Genomic DNA, 20,415 nt, shown 5'->3' on the forward strand with positions numbered 1-20,415 from the left:
GACACCGAAACACAACTTAAATTAGAGGTCAAAATTGCTAAAAACTATTTAATGAAATATCAATGCTTGCAAATATTGAGTGGATGATAGCCTAACATCCGCGCAATTATTACTCTCTGGAAAGAGATTATTACTAAAAAAGACAATTTCTAGCAAAAAAAAACTAAAAAAAACGAACATTAGCATCTTTGATAATTGTGTAGAGTTTACCTCATAGTATACATCCAGAATAGTTCGTAAGTCCTGACCCTCGAATACACGTGAGAGAGATTGGACTAGAGAAGGATCATCTCTTGACATTGTGTCCTCCAAACTCAACCCACTGAAACTCTAAACAAACACAAAATAACTAATCACATACCCATGTATCGACAAATTGCTTTTTTCAAATGAAGTCATTAGAGGTTATTAAAACACTCACATGCACATTTTAAAATGCCGAAAGTCTGCAGTGCCAGAAGTTAAAATGCCAGAAGTTGCTACTTAGTCAGAAGTTGAATTTCGTTGACCTTCGTCATTTCAAAACGTGCGCGTTTCGTGTTTTAAGCATGGTTAAGTGACTCTGCAGAAGTCACTTCGAAATTCTGACTTAATATCTCGAACTGTTTCGCGGTTCTCGATAAACGCCAGAAGTTCTCCGTGACTTCAAGCAGAGTCACTTAACCATTACTTATATACCACTATAACCTACCGCCACTTGAGTTCAGCTGCTGACACATTTGAATGACAGAGAAAAATAGATCAAAAACGAAACGAAAAAGTCAAGGGCGTGGAAGTCACTCAAAAAGCCAAACGGTCAATCAAAAATGTTTCCTAAAAAGATCACCATTTTTACAATAATTGCTTCAAATTTCGTTCGAGAGAAATTAAACACTTCAAGTTTTACTCTGCTGAGTAAAAATTTCGTCTCAAAAATGGACTTATTCTCTTTTTTCCGAAATCACTAGGAAACATCGCTAAGCAGCGTGCTCAAAATTCGGAAGACAAGAGCGTGTCACCTTCGTTTTAGTAAATCTGGCAATGGATTCAGTGCATGAGTCTTTGGAGTGAATTTAGTGAGGTTTCAACGGCTTCGACACCCTTTACCCACATATTCTGGATAACCATAGATCTCAGTGAAATCCTCTGGGTGTTTAAATGAAATGAACGGATTTAAGGACATAAGTTGACAATTAATGGCAATAATGACATTCAAAAAACTGTTTTCTATATTATAAACAACTTTCCTTACTCTGCCCATTTTTGTTCTTCATTTTGACAATTTGTAACATAGTCTGATTAATGACAATTCTCATCCAGTTTCTAGTGAAGAAAAAAAACGCCTTTATGGTTTTTAAGTTACGGATTTATGTGGCTTCTAAGTTGTTGACATTTTGACTTTGACACTGTTTTATGACACTGAAACAATGTGTTTTCGTAAATTATTCTTCATTTTGTTTAAAATGCTCAATACTTGATTTTTTGTATTTGTCGTTCTAAATTGAGCATCGATTGATGTTCAAATCTGACCCAATTGAACTCACATTCTTTTCAATTGATAGCTCAGGGTGCTATTGGCTTCAAAGCTATTTAATTAAAAATGTTTCAGGAATTTGGAGTCCCATCTCTGTATTTGCTGTCAAATTTTAAATTTCAGACTGAGTCTTTGCTAATGAGAGCTAAAATAGGCTTCCTAAGAATTTGGCAGCTGATCTATCTGGTTTTTGTTAGTAGAACCCTTATAGTTATGATGACTTTTTCAAATTATTGGTTTTATAAAATCAGTGAAATTACAGACTTTTCCATTCTGTATCGTATTTTTGTCATTTTGTAGCATAGTCTGAGAAAAGACAGGTTGTATCTTCTTTATTTTAAGAGAAATTTTTCGTTGACAGTTTAATCAATAGTTGTGGCTCTGACACTTCAAGTTTTCCTAAACATTTTCTGATTACTGAAAATAGGCCCGTTTAGTAATTTTTCGTTTTCTTGTCACATTACAACTTTAATTACGTGTCTCATGGACAAAATTGCTTAATGTAACTTTTTCATTGAATTGCTCATGGTTTCGACGGCTTCGACACCGTTTTCTCCCATGGTTCAATTGAATTTTTGTTTTTGGGATGTATTGCCGCAGTTTGGCAGTCATCGTATATTCTGGATAATGACAGGTCTCTACGTTTTCGTATGATGGTACCCGTTTAATAAGAACCCGTTTAATAAATTCGGTTGAAAGCGTACGTTTTTTTTATTTCGAAACGTTTGAATAGCATTTTCAGACGTATTTTCAAACTTCACCCTTCTGTTCTTCTAACCGAGCTTTGTTTTTCTTTTGTTCTTCTTACCTAAAAGATTCTTCTTTTCTAAAAGTCATATTAAAGACCGGTCACATCTATCTTGTAGAGAAATATAATTTATTTTCTTCTAATGTTACTAAGACTTTTATCAAGTTCTATATTTCATGCTATTCAGACTTGTCTGGTTTCATCTGATTCCAATTTGACTTTGTTGTTAAGTAGCTTCCTTGTGGACTAGATTTTCGCTCAAAAAATTATATTTTATATATTCGAATTTAAATTAGGCTTTTTGTGGATGACAATTACCAGCAATGGCTGCATTAAATTGCGAAACAGGACAATAGTGACCAAATTTTGTCATTCAAGACCACAATTTCAATTTTCTACTTGCGTGGACAACACTGGTGGTTAATTTCCGCCCATAATTGGTCATAGTTGAAAAATAAGGATGGTGTGCAATATTTGATCATATATTTGCACTAAAATTCAAGCTAAAATTATTGTCAAAAAATTTTGAGTACACGATTAAAAAAAGCCAGTTAATTGGAGTTCGAGCCACAGAAACAACTAAAATTAAACAATATTTTCGACGACTCCCTAATCAGGTAAGAGCTCAAAAATCGGGCGTCCCCAAAACTGATTTTTATTTGCAATTTTTTGACTTACAATTTTTATTACAACCTTTTGATAATCAATGTTCATCTTTTTGATTTACAATTTACCATTTTGGGTATTGTGAAAAACAGTGCACCAATTTTAGCGCGGAAAAAGATGATAGCTTTCGACCTCATTAACTCCAGGGAACAGATAATTTTATACTGAGCGTTCTTCGCTGAGCATTTCCTCAATGTCGAAGACTTGAACAACAAATTGAAATCATACTCGTATAGATTTGCAGTAATGAAACACTATATTTCAAGGAAGGGAAGACCGGGGCAAATATAGCCACAATTTGTTTACTACCATTCATTCCTACCCTCTAAAAATTGGGTTTAAAATTTCATACGTGGTCCAGTCCATGAGAGCCGTCTGCGGCCTGGGTGGCGCCACCAGCTGAGTTTGGTATATGGAATGACGATTGAGGTTGTACATGTTCGAGATATCCACTCACGCGCGGCTGTGCGCCAGAAAGAACTGGATTGCTAATAATGTTGTCACTTGAATCGGTGAGGTCTTCTCCGAGCATTTGTTCATCAGAGGATGGTTCACTCATTATTACACTTCAACCTCAAATTTGTTTTATTCAAATCCAATTTATTTTCTATTCTAGCGGATCTGTCCACGAGCAGCTGTTCCCATGTTTAAAAATACTTAATTCCTAGCTAAGATATTAACAAGCAGTAGGAATGGTAGTATATTTAACATAAAATAATTAATAGTAATAACTCAAACGAAGCGACAAGAAAATCAATAAACTTCATTGATTTTGAATTTAAATCAAATTTTACAGATTACCAATGCAAAATAGTCAAATTCCGAGGTATATTTTAATGCGAAACAATGAAATTGTTGCAAATCCGGAGATTTCAAGTGAGATCTTAAAATGTAGATCAATATATTCTGTAGATGTTGTCTTTCTTGAACTTGGAATATTGGATCATGTTACATTTCGGTAGGGATGGGTATTTTCGAATCATCTAACTAAAGGTGAAAAGACATAAGGATCCCCGGGAAAGCAAACGTGATCAAAATCACGATGAAAAACGTAACTTGTTCCTAGAAATCTAGCACTCCTTTCTTTTAAGTTCAGGTTAACAAATCGAAGAAAGAAAGAAAGAAAGAATAAGTTTCTCCTTTATCATGAAAATTATCAACAATTTAATAAATTAAATAATACATTAAATAATTCATAATATATATATCAATTAAAATTATTTACATATCAAAGGTATCTCGGAGAGGACAGATAAACGGGGCTAAAGAAACATTTCTATTGGAATAAATTCCAATGTTTTATCGGTGACTATTAACAATTTTATAAAGTTCATAAGGATATTTGTGGTGGGAGTAAATCTAAGATATACCACTATATAGATAAACCATTTCAGCAAAATTGTTCTTAGTCAAGTACTGAAACAGACGAAGCATTCAATGATTATTTTTCAACCATTACGAAACCGGTTAATCCATTCCGTCAGTAAAAATTAGCATTTTGTCTGATATACAGCATAAATATAGCAATGTAATGCCGCTTTTCTCGAACGAATAAAGAGGGCGAAAGCCATTAGAATTTATAAAGAGGGAACAAAGGTTGATGTCAGGAATTAGAGAACTATCTCGCTCCTAAAAGCAAAGAGTACAAAATTTGAACGAGTGACTTACAATAGGATCTACAAATATCTTGATGTTCTAATTGTTATACAAAAAACAGTTCGTTTTCAGTTCTAAAAACATAACAACGGTCGCTTTGATCGACAGAAAAGGTAAGGAGTTTCAGCGAGATAACGACCAATTTTTCCTTGATGCAATAAAAATTATTGGAAACATTAAAATTTTATTTTGAAAATCAGAAATATGGATTGGCGTTATAGAAATTGTTATAAGTGGTTATCAAATATTTAAAAGACTGCAGCGTTTTGGTTTTCCTTTTCACAGAAAAGATATTTATTTTGGTGTCCCTCAAAACTCTATACTAATTTTTTTATAGCTATACCTAATATGACTTGCCTCGTGTCTGCAGAACCTTGGACGGTTTTCTTTCAGCTGATAAAAAAAATTTAAAAAATTTAGAGTCAACGACGTCCAAAATATCAGCAAAAATTGGCTTCATGCCAAAAAAACTTGTTCCTAACATGAAGAAAAACAACTAGCATGAATATAGGAAAAAGCAATTCTAACTTCCACTTTAAGTAAAACGATAGCGACGTTTAAATTTAAACATTGTGAAAGCATATTAGTAACCTGACAGACAAAAAATTTTCTGATCAGGATCAAAATGATTCTCTCAAAATCAGACCCGGAAAACAACTCAGTTTAGAATCGAAATTACGACACTATGTCCAGAAAAACAGCCTCTTACGTATTACTTAGGTAATATTAAAACGATTATCAACTATGTGCTGAGTAGTGAAAAATGGGGTGGTCTACCGCACAGATATAGCTTGGGTTTGGGACCAATAAGTGAAGGGATCCTTTTTCTGTGCGGTAGACCACCCCATTTCTAACTACTGTGCTGCTTGAAAACGGTTTGTTTAGATATACATATTACACATTTTGGAGGAAAAATCTAAAAATGAATGCAGTAAAAAGCAGGATACTGGTTTTGTCATATTCAATGATAATCAATATGAGTTACGACAATTACGAATTGCTCAAGTTACAAGAACCAATAAGCAAGATTATGTAAATAAGTTGGTTTTTTTTTTCACACAAAGGAAATACGTCTGCTAGAAACAAAGTTTGTTCTGTGAAGCCATTTGTAAGATGCAAAATAAATGTAATTTCAAAAAAGATCGTGCAGCTAAGCTTCATAACATTGAGCAAAAATAGTATCATAACCGAAAACAAAAAACTTTTAACATAGGCAAATTCAAGAGGTCGTATCCGTTTTAAATATTTTAACTAACACTTTAGTTTATCACATATTTGGCTCTTAATTTTATTCCTAACTTCGACTTTTTTGTGCAGCGGGTCGAAGCAGGTACGAAATTTTGCACCTTATTTCAAAGGTAGCTATTTGCGATTCTGCTAATGTGTAGAAAGACTTATACTCGGTTGATCTCCAAACGTTTTGAGTCTCAAACGCTTACTTATGGTTCTGGTGGGGCTTATGAGATGCATGCTGCCGCACAGTTGCCGCAGATGACGCTACAATTATATCAATTAACACGTGAAAAAAGTATTAATATTTCGATTTTTCTGCTTAAAATTGTAAACCCCCTTTACTCTTATCATGTCAATGCCAGCTTCCTGAACCTCTAGAAAACTACCATTATCTGCTGCTAAATTTTGGCGCTACTACTCATCGTTTTCAATAGCATTTTGTTGCTCAGTCCAAGAGTTATAACTCATTACTGCATTTCTGCTTGAATTCTGCATTCTGCTTGATTAGAATTTTATAATAATTCTATCTGGAATTTCTATCATATTTTTGGTGCAATCATGTGCTCGTTCAAAAGTTCATATGAAGAAGACGAATTAGTTTATCCTTCATATAACAAAAAAATCCTGCTTTAGGCAAAAAAGAAATTGATACTCGGAAAAGACAGGGAACGGGGCCCTGCGATCCTCCTTAGGCCTGAGTAATTTACTCCTGAAATCCTTGAAAAACTTTAATCTAAACGAGTAAGTTGAAAATCCTGTTAAAGTTTTCAAGGAGTTCAAGAGTAAATAACTCAGGCCTGATGAGGGTCGCAAGGCCCCGTTTCCTGTCCTTTCCGAGTATCAATTTATTTTTGCTTGAAGCAGGATTTTTTATATGAAGGATAAACTAATTCTTCTTCTTCATATGAACTTTCGAACGAGCACATGAACGCGCCAAAAAATGATAAAATTTCCAGATAGAATTATTATAAAGGTCACCTTGTAATGATAATAACCGTGCATCAGAATCATGACTATGAGAAGTTGCCAATGGTGCCCGTTTTTTGAGCCCATTTTGTTTCTGTGATCCAATTTCATACGATTTAAATTGTCACTACTATCCACTGTCGTGACTATATTACTATATTTCACCGTATAATCTGCAACGATTAAATCATTATCTCATAAGATTACATGACATTTTATCCAATTCCATTTTACCCAACCTGCCATTTTACCCAATGCCACTTTACTCAATGCCATTTTACCCAATGCGAACTTACCCAATACTCTTTGATCTTTTCGTGCACATAACCGATTGCAAATTAGCAGTCGCTATTACAAGGCTGATTTAAAATATTTATGTGGACAATATAATCCCATGTTCGGTTGTGACAGTTTCATATTAAGTCCCACAGGCCATTTAATTATATAATCGGCTAAATAGTCGTTCTGGTAAATTTAGCAATAGGGTTAAATTGGGTAATTTGGTATTGGTTAAAATGGAATTGGGTAAATTGTCCTGACACCATTACATAACATTGCTTTATTTCACGCCTAGCAGCTTGCTTGTTTGTCATCCTGTAAAATGCCAGCTAGCTCGTCTTTATTTAAAACTCAATTTTTTAAATCTTCATAATGCTTATTAAAAAACCTTAAGCTGTACGTAGCCTTTTACTACAATAGTGTATTTAATTCCGAAAATGCGTTCAATTGTACTTAACTGTAAGTTTTAGGGCTCAAAATGTTGCCGATAATTTTTTCACAGTTGGAACAGTTGCTGCAAAATTGCTGAGCAGTCGTAAGACAGGCATAAAGCTGCAAACAGTTGACTGAATAGAACAGCGTAGGGCAAACCAACTCGACCATGGTTACCTGAAATATCAAAGAGGTTAAAAACCGTTCATATTTAACCGAATCAGTTTTCTCTCCAACTCCAACCAATGCCACAGCATTAGGTTAGAAATAAAAAGATAAACGGACACAAAAAACACCAAGAATGAACATAATTTTTAAATCGATTTTTGAAAGGGCTACCAAAACGCTACTGAAGGGATCATCTCGGCGGCCACTTAGTCTTCAGCAAACTGGCAAAATATTGTCGAATGGAGGCTTTTAATTCTACTGAATCCAATCATCAACAACCGCAAACGTAAAGACAACGTGTAACTAATTTTGAAATGCCTAAAGAAGGTGGAAACCACATTGCGATGGGTCAAGGAACAAAAGCGTCTTGAAGTCAAAAAAGTAGCGGTGTTCTGAGAAAATATGCCCTCGCCAGGTATTAATTGTTTTGATCCCAACTAAGTGGACGAAGAGTGGAACTATATGACCTTCTGGTTTTCTGCTCAGTCAATTTTGGCCGATCGATTTAATCATCGCAGAGAGTTGTGAATGCTGTCATCAAAAACCCGTTAAGCTTAACATATTTAATTAAAAACCTTTTGAGTTTCTTCCACGGAGTTATGGAGGTTTCAAAGAATTTTAACATTTTACATTTGTAATTTTTTTTCACTTTTAAAATCAATTTCGTGGAAACAAAGATTTTTTTTGCCAAAGTATGTATTGTACAAAGAGTTGGAACTTTATAGACGTACCAAGATAGCACGGCAATTTTCGTCCCATCGTGAAGTTTTAAAAGGAATCGGATTGTGCTGTCTCTTTGAGATTCAGATTGTTTTTTTCACACTTTTGTGGTCTTTTTTAATGTCTATTACAGACAGACAGCAGTTTTCAAGTGAACGTTTCATTCAACACAGATCTCACTTACGTTCAAATGTGGCTCAATTAAAATAAGTTTTCAGAGAATAAGTCATCGTTTTTTGAAGCTCAACAATGTGATCTCTTGAGTCTAGCATGCATTCTTTTTGAAGTCTTATGATTTAGTCCTAATAATCACAAGTCCAATTGGCTTCATAAAAGGGTACAAGTGAACCTATCTAAAACTTTCAGTTGATATCAAATGGCTCTTGAATATATTTGTTTTGAAAAATAGAAGTGAAATTGTAAACTTTGCTCTGTATACATGACAGGTCCCATCCTCTTTCTAGCTAAACAAAAAAGTCTGCTGAGCAATTTTATGTTTTTAATGTTTCAATGACTTGAAACTCCAATTTTACAAAAACTTGGTGATTTTTGGATAGTTAACCTATTAACAATTTTTTGGTGTCCTGTCATATTATCACAATACGAACAATCCCTAGTGGCGTTGCAAGGAAGCCAGAATAAACACCAAATGTTCAGTAAAACCTTTTGAAATTAATGGCTTCAAACAATGATTACTGACACATTTTAGGTAAATTTTTGCCCATTTTTAAGTTTCTTGTTGTAGTCGTATAATCTATTCTGAAGAATGAGAAGTACCATTGACTTCCATTCGTTTTAGCTGGAGAATTTATGATTTCAAAACCGTTTTTGATTAGAATTTTTTGAAACTGGTCAATATTTGTGATTCTTATAGTTCTGTTTCCGCGAAGTAGCCTTAAAAGGTTGCACTGATACTCAAATGAGGCTCAAGTAAACATGCAAAACCTTGCAGTTGTGGGTTTATGGTTTTAATAGGGTATAACACAGTTATTCGTAAATGATCCGAAAATTTTCGAGTTTTATTGGCTTTTAAAAAGAGCTATAGGTTAGTCTATCTAGTAAATTTTCAGTTGAAAGCTAATGACATCCACGACTTTTAAAAATTATGGTGTCAATAACTCATCTATCGACGCAATTTTGAACTCATCTTTTTGTCGACTTATTACCTAGTCTTGTTAAAGACATATCCCATCTGCTTTCCAGTGAAGTGCAAGTTAATTTGATTGTTTTAGGTGTTATCAGAAGCTATTTTGACTTTGCTACTTAAATGTATTTATTTAAAAAAGGACCCACGTTTATCCCAGGTCTCATCGGTCCTACAACGCCTCAATACTTAATTAGTTGTTTGAGTTTATAACAATTCTTTTACTCATTTATTTTCGAAAACTATGTGAAATTTTCTCATCTCTTCTTCATCTGGTTGACAATTAAGTCAAGAACGTGGATGAGCACGGTCGGAACTTAATATGCAAGCGTACGTTACCGAACCTCCTTGTTGTTTTAATTGGCAAAAATAAAAAGGTCTGGTCTTTCCAATTCAAGGCAAGAATGTCATCTCAAGCTAAATACGTACAGCCTTCGAAAAGTCTGGAAGACCGACCAGACATCAATTTCGTCTGAATCACTTCATATGCAGTAGTTTTTTCCTATGAAACCAAAACAACGTCAACGGTAACGAAGGACTAACTTTCAATTACAATATCCACAAAAAGACTGATCAGTAAAGCATTAAAAAGAGATCCAAAGAATAACCGTGATTCAATCAGAACAAACAGAAGAGACTAAGTAATCGAAATAAACAATTTCAAGGTTACAAAATTAGGCGCAATAAGTGTGCAGCTCAAAATTCGGTGTCGATAAACAGTAATTCACTGATCTGAAGAGCGTTAAAAAACAAACATAAATATAATCAAGTTAAAAAAAACTGGCTGCTCCTAAAAGCATCCAAAAGTCCTTAACAATTAACAAACGGCAACAATTCCCGTAAAATCCAATAATAATACTATATAAATTTAACAGCAATAAACATAATAGGCAAAATATTACATAAACTGAACATACTAAAGCATTCAAGAATTCTGTCAAGTTTGATATCTTCGGTAAAAACAGTAAGCTAGTAAAGTTTTCACAAGTGAGCTAGTAAATTGTTGTCAAAAAAATTACAGCCAGGAGACTGCTGTTTGGAACGCGAACTCGCCTGATTGGTAGTCCATTACATAACAGGGGTAAGATTCTGTATACGTATTTGTGCACGTTTTGCAAACAATTATTATAGCTCACAGCTTCTATATAATACCATTCACTCTGTCGCCATACCTAAGAGCAAGCAAATGTACCACATAAAATTCGAACTAAATAAAAAGCAAGCAAACGGTACCACTGTTTAATGCGGTTCAACCGATACAATGGTTAACGTGCTTTAAAATGTCGACATTTATGTCGACAAGATCGTATATAGCTCTGATGTAAAATCCTCGAACAGCAACATATGCTTTCAAACAAAACAATATTAGTTATTTTGGGACGTGGAATGCAAAAATACAACGAACTACGATAAAAAAACATAAACTCAAGTTATGTAAGCAGCCTTATGTGGAGGATTGAGCGATAAAAATTAACAAATGAGAATATTTGTTCGAAATTCCTTTTTCAGCTCCTTTTTTTGTTCAGACTTGTCTTAAGATTTGCCTAGAACTGAAAAACGAAATAAGACTTCAATTTAGACTTGCCTAGTACTGATATAGACTTCGAGTTCGGTACGGGCTCTGTTTGCAGCATCCGAGACTAACATATAGGGCACCATTTTACATGTCTCTACTTCTTTTAAGCCCACTAATCTTAACCCCTTTTCAATTCAGCTCTGTCATTTAACCGCTCTATTATTTCAACCCACCAATTAGCAGTCGACATTACAGGCATGTTTTGTCATAACTAACTATGCCTTAAAAACCCAATTTTTTTGAAAAAAAAAAGAAGAACTCAATCATTCCAAAGTTTGGGAGACCAATTATAAACCCACTTTTCCCACTCATATCAATTCTCAAAATTTTGTTGATATCTGCATCAATCAGCAGTTGGTAAACTTCTGTTTTGAACTGCTGTTATAATCTTTTCCATTAAAAAATTTTGAACCACTTTCAAAACTGTTTTTTTTTTTTTAGTAATTTAACATTTTGGGTACTTACGCTTAAATTTTATCATCTTACTGCTTTTAAGACATCCTCTGAAACAAGAAAATATACATCTTGATGTCGTACAGAGCTGTTTGCTGGTATATATTCCCATATTTTTTTCGGAAAATGGCGAAATATGAAAAAGTTTGAAAGCCAAAGCTTCGGTTCTAGTCTTGAGGTACTTTTTACTCCACTGTCAAAATTAATTAGATCAATTGAATGTTTACATGGCATTCTTTATCAATGACTAAATCAAAACTTATTCGAGATGAACTAAAGACGGAGGTCACAAAATTCTTTCACCTCTTTCTTAACTTGTCATGCATATCTGGCTTCACCTGCTCTACTTAACTTTCTATTATAAACCGAACACCATATGCCAATGTCAATCTGGTGTTGGAAAACCGTATTTTTAATGACGCCTAGATGCTTAAAAATTCTTCTCATGAGCACAAGAATTTACAACTTGAATAGGAGTACCCGCTTCTGAAGAAAATTAAACGCATCTGTTCAGAGAAAATATTTCAAATTTTCCATCATTATCATGTTTTTATGATTTATTTAAATACAAATGGCTTGAAAACAAAACAAAAAGTGTGTTCACAGCTGAAATAAACGCTAAACAGAACTTTTTAAGACAAGTATTACAAAATAATCGATTTCAGCCGTCTGTCTAAGTTATCACTAATTTTTGTTTCAAAACAGATCCAAAGTTATGCTTGAAAGGGCAGTCCTGTGCACTAAAAAAGCAGCTCTGTACATAAGGTAACGAGCAAATTCAAACAATTGCCAACTTTGGCGAAAAAACTGAGTGGAATAAGAGCCTTACATATAGACAAGTTTGTTCGTTACTGAGTTGGGCCAATTTGAAAACCATATCATTTAACTTTCGACACAAAATTTCAGTTATTTTGCCAAATTTTGCACCGTTACAAGTGCTGAAAAACTATCCCAAGAACTGAATTGACTAAAAACTTGACAATTAACAATATTATAGCAGCATCAAAGTAAGACAGTCAACAACGCAAATGACCCAACAAATAAAAACAATTAGGAATTTTTTTTCCAAAAATTAGTGTTTCAAAATTCATCAATAATAACATGAAAGTATTGAAATTACGAAACTTACAACAAGCTTCTGTAAAGCTTTGGGCAAATCATTGGTAGACAAAAAAAAAGAGGAAAAATCCGAAAAAATAGCATAAAAAAACAATACAAGGCAATTAAGAACAGTTATTTTTGAAACTGAGTCGCAAGCTAAAAAAGGCAAGACTCTATCAATTGTTATCAACTCAATCATCTACCTGGATACACCTGTACCTTAAAAGCATACAATAAAACGTCATTAAGGAGACAAACTGATAAGACAAAAAAAATACAAACCATACTTGCGATGAATTTATCTAATATCTTTCATAGAAAGCACTAGCTATGAACAGGAACTATTAAAACAGTTAAATTAATCATCATTGACAACTTTTGGGACCCGTCATCAGATTAATTGATAAACAGACAAAGTAAAATAAACACTCGGAAAATTTGAAAATTCACCAATAGGTTTTGAAAACGGAAAATGTCAAAGTCAAGAAAACTACTAGCTACGAACTAGAAAGGTTAATGATATTACTTTACGCCTCATTGGCAAATAATGAGTCCTGTCATTGACAATTTTAAGTGAAAAGACAAAACCAGTATAAAAAACCCGCAAAAACAAAAAAATCACAAATATTTCATGACATAAAAAGGTCAAAGTCAGAAAGAGCATTAGCCGCAAAGAAATAAAATCAATCAGTTGCAAATGGACGTATTCATAACAATTGTGAATCAAATTAGTATCGCATATACGGTTTACAACAAACAAAAGTCAAATTGACGACTTGAAAAAAACGCCCTCCCAAAAACTGAAAATTTGTTCAGTTACCTGTTTCTCTCCGCTTTAAAGGTAGTTGAAAAAAAACAGAGTTTCAGATTTAATCGTTTTCTCGCTTCTTTTACTACTCCAGCAAGACTGCAGTTACAACTCTAATTTGACCTCCAATTGACAAAAAAGTAGGAAAAAGTCTTAGCAAATAGCCAGCTGTTTGCCGGAATAGCTGCAAAACAGATTTGAATGCCTAATAAAACAGAGAAAAGAGTTCAGATATAAAACAGAGATCAGATACAAGTTGAAAAAAAAACTATTTACGCCGTTCAAAAAATAAACGAAAAACATTTAGCAATAATTAAATTTATGGTTTTTAAAATAAGTTTTTCATTAGGTACTTTTATTACACATAGGAGTTCCTTTGAACTCAAACTATTTCAGAGAAAATTTTTATAGTGCAAAAGTTATGAGCAAAATACTTGTTACACAGCTTCAAACTCACCACCAGTTAGCTTAAGAAATGACCTCACGCACATAGAAGGAGGAGCAAACAAGCAGTGATATATCGATCTGAAACGATCAACAAAATTGCTTTTGAAGTTTGATGGGTGCCAAAAAAGTAAAACAAAAAAGGGCGTCGGACGACGAAACATTAACAATAATCAAGATCCCAGCAATATAGCTACGGTCAGCTTACAGCTTCGGAACTATGATTTTAAATTCTTGGAAATTTTCAACATTCTGCGTCTCCGAACCATTGTTTATCATACTTTCCGATATAGTTTGTTTAAATTCACCAAATGACTACCATATGATAAAAAAACAATACATCAAGAAAGCAGAACAAACTTCCGATGAAAAGTAATATTATTTTTTAAAAGTACATTTTTGCAATAACATTTTATAAAAGTGCATTTTGTAAATCTCAAAAAATGTTTTCAACGCAAATGAAAATCAGGATTTACTTAATTATTATATAGCATCCAGACAAAAACCCACAAGCACTCAAACACTTGCACACGCACAAGCATTCAGACAAAAACACTTCAAACATGAGCAAGAAAAACATAGCCGGCTGATTGCCAGAAAATAGCCTCCATACAAATTGTGGCCTTCCATGAATTGCAACAACTACAGAAATAAGATCGACAGATCGACCACAAGTCCTTTAATAAACCAGTAGATTTTTTGGGGTTGGATTCAATCTGTCAATTTTATGCCACATACAGGCTATAAGGAAAAGGCCCTAAAAAGGCTTTCTCAAAATTGATATTTGAAATCAAACAGTCAAGACTAATACTCAAGAATTTTACACAAAATTTAACTGCAAAGCAGTAGAAGTCAATGAAGTCATAGAAAAAGTCAATTCTAAGACGTCAGGTCGTAAGAATCATCGATGGAGACGACTAATTAAAAAAACATAGCCGGAAGAATTCCAGAAACAACTCGAAGAAGAAAAGTTACCCTCCTCACTTACCTTAAGCACATTCTACGTAATTAAACTAAGGACTTTAAAAAAACAACAGGAAAAATATCATGAGAAAACTAACCGGCAAAAACTGATACACACTCTGATAAAATCTGATTTCAGACGCGACTTCAAAATAAGAACGATTGTTAAACAACCTGCAATAACGAATCAGAGAAAACAATTAGTCGGCGCAAACTTTGTTTGTTAAATCAGTCACTCATTCAAAACGCAGGAAAGAAACTTCGAAGACTATTGGATACTGCCAAGAACAAAACCTGAAAGTACAAATTTGTATAATTTAATTTAGTAAAGCCACGTCTAGACTTGAGGAGCCACCTCATAATAGCAAAACCTATAAAAAAAACAACTCTTAAATAGGAACTGATGGAGAAAAATGACAGCGAGAAGCGTAAGATCAGAAGAAATAGGTAAAACCCATAAACATCCTACAAAAATCGGCAAAAAGGTTCTCGATTTTAACCAATTAGCAAATTTTAACCACCGAAAATATTTGAAAAAATCAATCAAAATCGAAAATGCCAAAACAACTTATATCAAGCAAATTCCCAAATGCTGTAAAAATGAACAATACAAAATTTACACGAAAAGCTTAAAACGGCGAAATGGTTAAAATAGCTGGAAATTTAATCTATAAGTGTAATATTTGCTTCATATGTTCAAAAAGACTTCCTATCACACTACTGCTTGCTTAGATAATTATGAGAAAGACTATTGATTAAAAAATTAAAGTCTGCTAAAATGAAAGAAACTGCTTGGAAAAGACCGCACTTGATCAAAAAATAAGCTCGCTTCGAGAAAGTTTTTTTACACCTATTTTTCTGCTTTCTCTCAAAAAAATGATAATAATAAAATCCTCTCACTTTGTGCTCTTCGATTCATTCACCGTTTGACGTAAAAACTTATTTTATTTTTCACATGCGGCGTTGACTTTCAACATCCTGATTTAAATACACTCCAAAAAACTATCGATCAAAAAAATAAGTGCATATAATAGTAATCATAACTGAAAAACATTACACAGTCATCCTTTTTTCTAAATTAAAAAAGAAAAAGTCTACATAGATCCGAGAAAAAAAATACTTTGCAAAAAAACTTCAAAACAAAAAAAATTATTCCAAAAATTTATTAGAAATCTATTTAAGAAATAAATTAAAGTTAAAAAAAGGAGCTCATAACAACATAAAAATAAACCACTTGCGGTGCAGAGAAGGACTTTTCCTACTAATTGCAACCAAAAACAAATCAAAAAGAAAAGTTGGACAAAAATTGTAAACAACGGATTAGTATGTCTACATTTTTGCGAAACAAAAAAAACTCACGTTCAAAAGACTTGTTCAAAGCACGCAATGCCAAACGAACATCGCCATATATTTTGATTTTTCAGAAAAAAGTCACTCAAAGATCCAAAAATGAAAAAAAAAATGAAAAAAAATCCAAAAACCAACTGTAAAATTGAGAAATTTGTGCCAATTTTTTTCGCTTAAAAAGAATAATAGGCTCTGCAAAAATTTCTGGAATCAATTTCAAAAAATTACATACTAAAGCAGCGTCGATCCAAAACCATTTCTACGACAATTGGGCCAAATGGACGAAAACGTCTCAAAACGGTCATCTATATACGCCGTTCTATCAAAAACAATTGTTGAAATTCAAAAAGTATTCACTGAACGCAACGCATGGTGAATTTTTTTTTCTCGCTTAGCAAAAATCTGCTCAACATGACAGCCTTTCTCACTTTCGCTTTCAGGTCAAAAGGCCGCATGAATAAAACTACTTCCTACAAAAAACAAAAAAATAGACGTTGAATTCTGGAAAAGACTCGAAAGGTCGTCTTCGTGGAAAATTTACTTTTTTAATCAACTTTAGTAACCGGTTCTCACTGAACTAAAAAAAAGATCAGTCAAAATATGAAGATCGCCCATAAAACCAACTGAATTTAAAAATTAACTGAACTAAAAAACTATTTTGGGAAGAAAAACTTGGACAGTGCAAGAAATTGCCAAAAAGTGTTGCACATCAAGTTCTCTCAATCGAAACACTATTTTACAAAATAAAAACAGTAATCAATTGGTAACCGAATAAACTTTGTCGCTTTACTTATAAAAATTAGTAGTCGCATTAAATAACAATGCACGCAATACAACTAAACAATGACAAAAAAACTAATCAAATCGAATCCAAATTGATTGTGAAAAAGACTAACGAGACAGAACAATATTTAAACGCAAAAACTCGTATGTTACCAAAAACAAGCCATAAAAATGTTTGTTCAAAAAATTTGTTCAAAATTTGAAAAAGTTAAGCTATTAAAAGTGCCATATTATGTTAAATAAAATCAATTGTAAACAAAAAACATTTGAAAAACTCAAAGCAAAAAGACAAAAATTATTAGTTCAAATCGATGATTTTCAATTTAATATAGTTAAATTCTTAGACTTATTTTATTTTTCACATGCGGCGTTGACTTTCAACATCCTGATTTAAACACTCCAAAAAACTATCGATCAAAAAAATAAGTGCATATAATAGTAATCATAACTGAAAAACTTTACACAGTCATCCTATTTTCTAAATTAAAAAAGAAAAAGTTTACATAGATCCGAGAAAAAAAAAACTTAGCAAAAAAATTTCAAAACAATAAAAAAATTTATTCCAAAAATTTATTAGAATTCTATTTAAGAAATAAATTTTCATTGAATTTCAAAAAATTAAAGTCAAAAAACAAAGGAGCTCATAACAACACAAAAATAAACCACTTGCGGTGCAGAGAAGGACTTTTCCTACTAATTGCAACCAAAAACAAATCAAAACAAAGAAAAGTTGGACAAAAATTGTAAACAACGGATTAGTATGTCTACATTTTTGCGAAACAAAAAAAACTCACGTTCAAAAGACTTGTTCAAAGCACGCACTGCCAAACGAACATCGCCATATATTTTGATTTTTCAGAAAAAAAAATGAAAAAAATCCAAAAACCAACTGTAAAATTGAGAAATTTGTGCCAATTTTTTTCGCTTAAAAAGAATAATAGGCTCTGCAAAAATTTCTGGAATCAATTTCAAAAAATTACATACTAAAGCAGCGTCGATCCAAAACCATTTCTACGACAATTGGGCCAAATGGACGAAAACGTCTCAAAACCGTCATCTATATACGCCGTTCTATCAAAAACAATTGTTGAAATTCAAAAAGTATTCACTGAACGCAGCGCACGGTGAAATTTTTTTCTCGCTTAGCAAAAATCTGCTCAACATGACAGCCTTTCTCACTTTCGCTTTCAGGTCAAAAGGCCGCATGAATAAAACTACTTCCTACAAAAAACAAAAAAATAGACGTTGAATTCTGGAAAATACTCGAAAGGTCGTCTTCGTGGAAAATTTAATTTTTTTAATCAACTTTAGTAACCGGTTCTCACTGAACTAAAAAAAACATCAGTCAAAATATGAAGATCGCCCATAAAACCAACTGAATTTAAAAATTAACTGAACTAAAAAAACTATTTTGGGAAGAAAAACTTGGACAGTGCAAGAAATTGCCAAAAAGTGTTGCACATCAAGTTCTCTCAATCGAAACACTATTTTACAAAATAAAAACAGTAATCAATTGGTAACCGAATAAACTTTGTCGCTTTACTTAAAATTAGTAGTCGCATTAAATAACAATGCACGCAATATAACTAAACAATGACAAAAAAAACTAATCAAATCGAATCCAAATTGATTGTGAAAAAGACTAACGAGACAGAACAATATTTAAACGCAAAAACTCGTATGTTACCAAAAACAAGCCATAAAAATGTTTGCTCAAAAAATTTGTTCAAAATTTGAAAAAGTTAAGCTATTAAAAGTGCCATATTATGTTAAATAAAATCAATTGTAAACAAAAAAAACATTTGAAAAACTCAAAGCAAAAAGACAAAAATTATTAGTTCAAATCGATGATTTTCAATTTAATATAGTTAAATTCTTAGACTTATCTAATTTTTCACCTGCGGCGTTGACTTTCAACATCCTGATTTAAACACTCCAAAAAACTATCGATCAAAAAAATAAGTGCATATAATAGTAATCATAACTGAAAAACTTTACACAGTCATCCTATTTTCTAAATTAAAAAAGAAAAAGTTTACATAGATCCGAGAAAATAAAATACTTAGCAAAAAAAATTCAAAACAATAAAAAAATTTATTCCAAAAAATTATTAGAATTCTATTTAAGAAATAAATTTTCATTGAATTTCAAAAAATTAAAGTCAAAAAACAAAGGAGCTCATAACAACATAAAAATAAACCACTTGCGGTGCAGAGAAGGACTTTTCCTACTAATTGCAACCAAAAACAAATCAAAACAAAGAAAAGTTGGACAAAAATTGTAAACAACGGATTAGTATGTCTACATTTTTGCGAAACAGAAAAAACTCACGTTCAAAAGACTTGTTCAAAGCACGCACTGCCAAACGAACATCGCCATATATTTTGATTTTTCAGAAAAAAGTCACTCAAAGATCCAAAAATGAAAAAAATAATGAAAAAAAATCCAAAAACCAACTGTAAAATTGAGAAATTTGTGCCAATTTTTTTCGCTTAAAAAGAATAATAGGCTCTGCAAAAATTTCTGGAATCAATTTCAAAAAATTACATACTAAAGCAGCGTCGATCCAAAACCATTTCTACGACAATTGGGCCAAATGGACGAAAACGTCTCAAAACGGTCATCTATATACGCCGTTCTATCAAAAACAATTGTTGAAATTCAAAAAGTATTCAGTGAACGCAGCGCATGGTCAATTTTTTTTCTCGATTAGCAAAAATCTGCTCAACATAACAACCTTTCTCACTTTCGCTTTCAGGTCAAAAGGCCGCATGAATAAAACTACTTCCAACAAAAAACAAAAAAATAGACGTTGAATTCTGGAAAAGACTCGAAAGGTCGTCTTCGTGGAAAATTTACTTTTTTATTCAACTTTAGTAACCGGTTCTCACTGAACTAAAAAAAACATCAATCAAAATATAAAGATCGCCCATAAAACCAATTGAACTTAAAAATTAACTGAACTAAAAAACTATCTTGGGAAGAAAAACTTGGACAGTGCAAGAAATTGCCAAAAAGTGTTGCAACACAAATTCCCATAAGTTCTCTCAATCGAAACACTATTTTACAAAATAAAAACAGTAATCAATTGGTAATCGAATAAACTTTGTCGCTTTACTTATAAAAATTAGTAGTCGCATTAAATAACAATGCACGCAATACAACTAAACAATGACAAAAAACTAATCAAATCGAATCCAAATTGATTGTGAAAAAGACTAACGAGACAGAACAATATTTAAACGCAAAAACTCGTATGTTACCAAAAACAAACCATAAAAATGTTTGCTCAAAAAACTTGTTCAAAATTTGAAAAAGTTAAGCTATTAAAAGTGCCATAGTATGTTAAATAAAATCAATTGTAAACAAAAAAACATTTGAAAAATTCCAAGGAAAAAGACAAAATTTATTAGTT

General features: G+C 32.6%; 1 protein-coding gene across 9 annotated transcripts in view; it reads right to left on the bottom strand.

Annotated features, from left to right (window-relative positions):
* The window catches only part of LOC142334791 (TNF receptor-associated factor 1-like), a 35,219-nt gene extending 24,672 nt beyond the window's left edge, over positions 1-10,547 (bottom strand). Inside the window, exons 1-4 of one of the 9 annotated variants that reach the window (XM_075383092.1) lie at positions 10,069-10,547; positions 7,604-7,670; positions 3,280-3,548; positions 211-330 (exon numbers count right to left, since the gene is read on the bottom strand). In XM_075383092.1, coding sequence (XP_075239207.1) covers positions 211-330; positions 3,280-3,486 — 327 coding nt within the window. In that variant the 5' untranslated portion in view covers positions 3,487-3,548; positions 7,604-7,670; positions 10,069-10,547. Of the gene's footprint in view, positions 1-210; positions 331-3,279; positions 3,563-7,561; positions 7,671-9,954; positions 10,010-10,068 lie in introns of those variants that run through there. The other 8 variants (XM_075383090.1, XM_075383085.1, XM_075383089.1 and 5 more) reach the window with 8 other exon arrangements.
* Positions 10,548-20,415: the final 9,868 nt, after the last annotated feature.

Source organism: Convolutriloba macropyga, chromosome 2 (genome assembly GCF_964194025.1).
Source record: "Convolutriloba macropyga chromosome 2, txConMacr16.3, whole genome shotgun sequence".
NCBI lineage: Eukaryota > Metazoa > Xenacoelomorpha > Acoela > Convolutidae > Convolutriloba > Convolutriloba macropyga.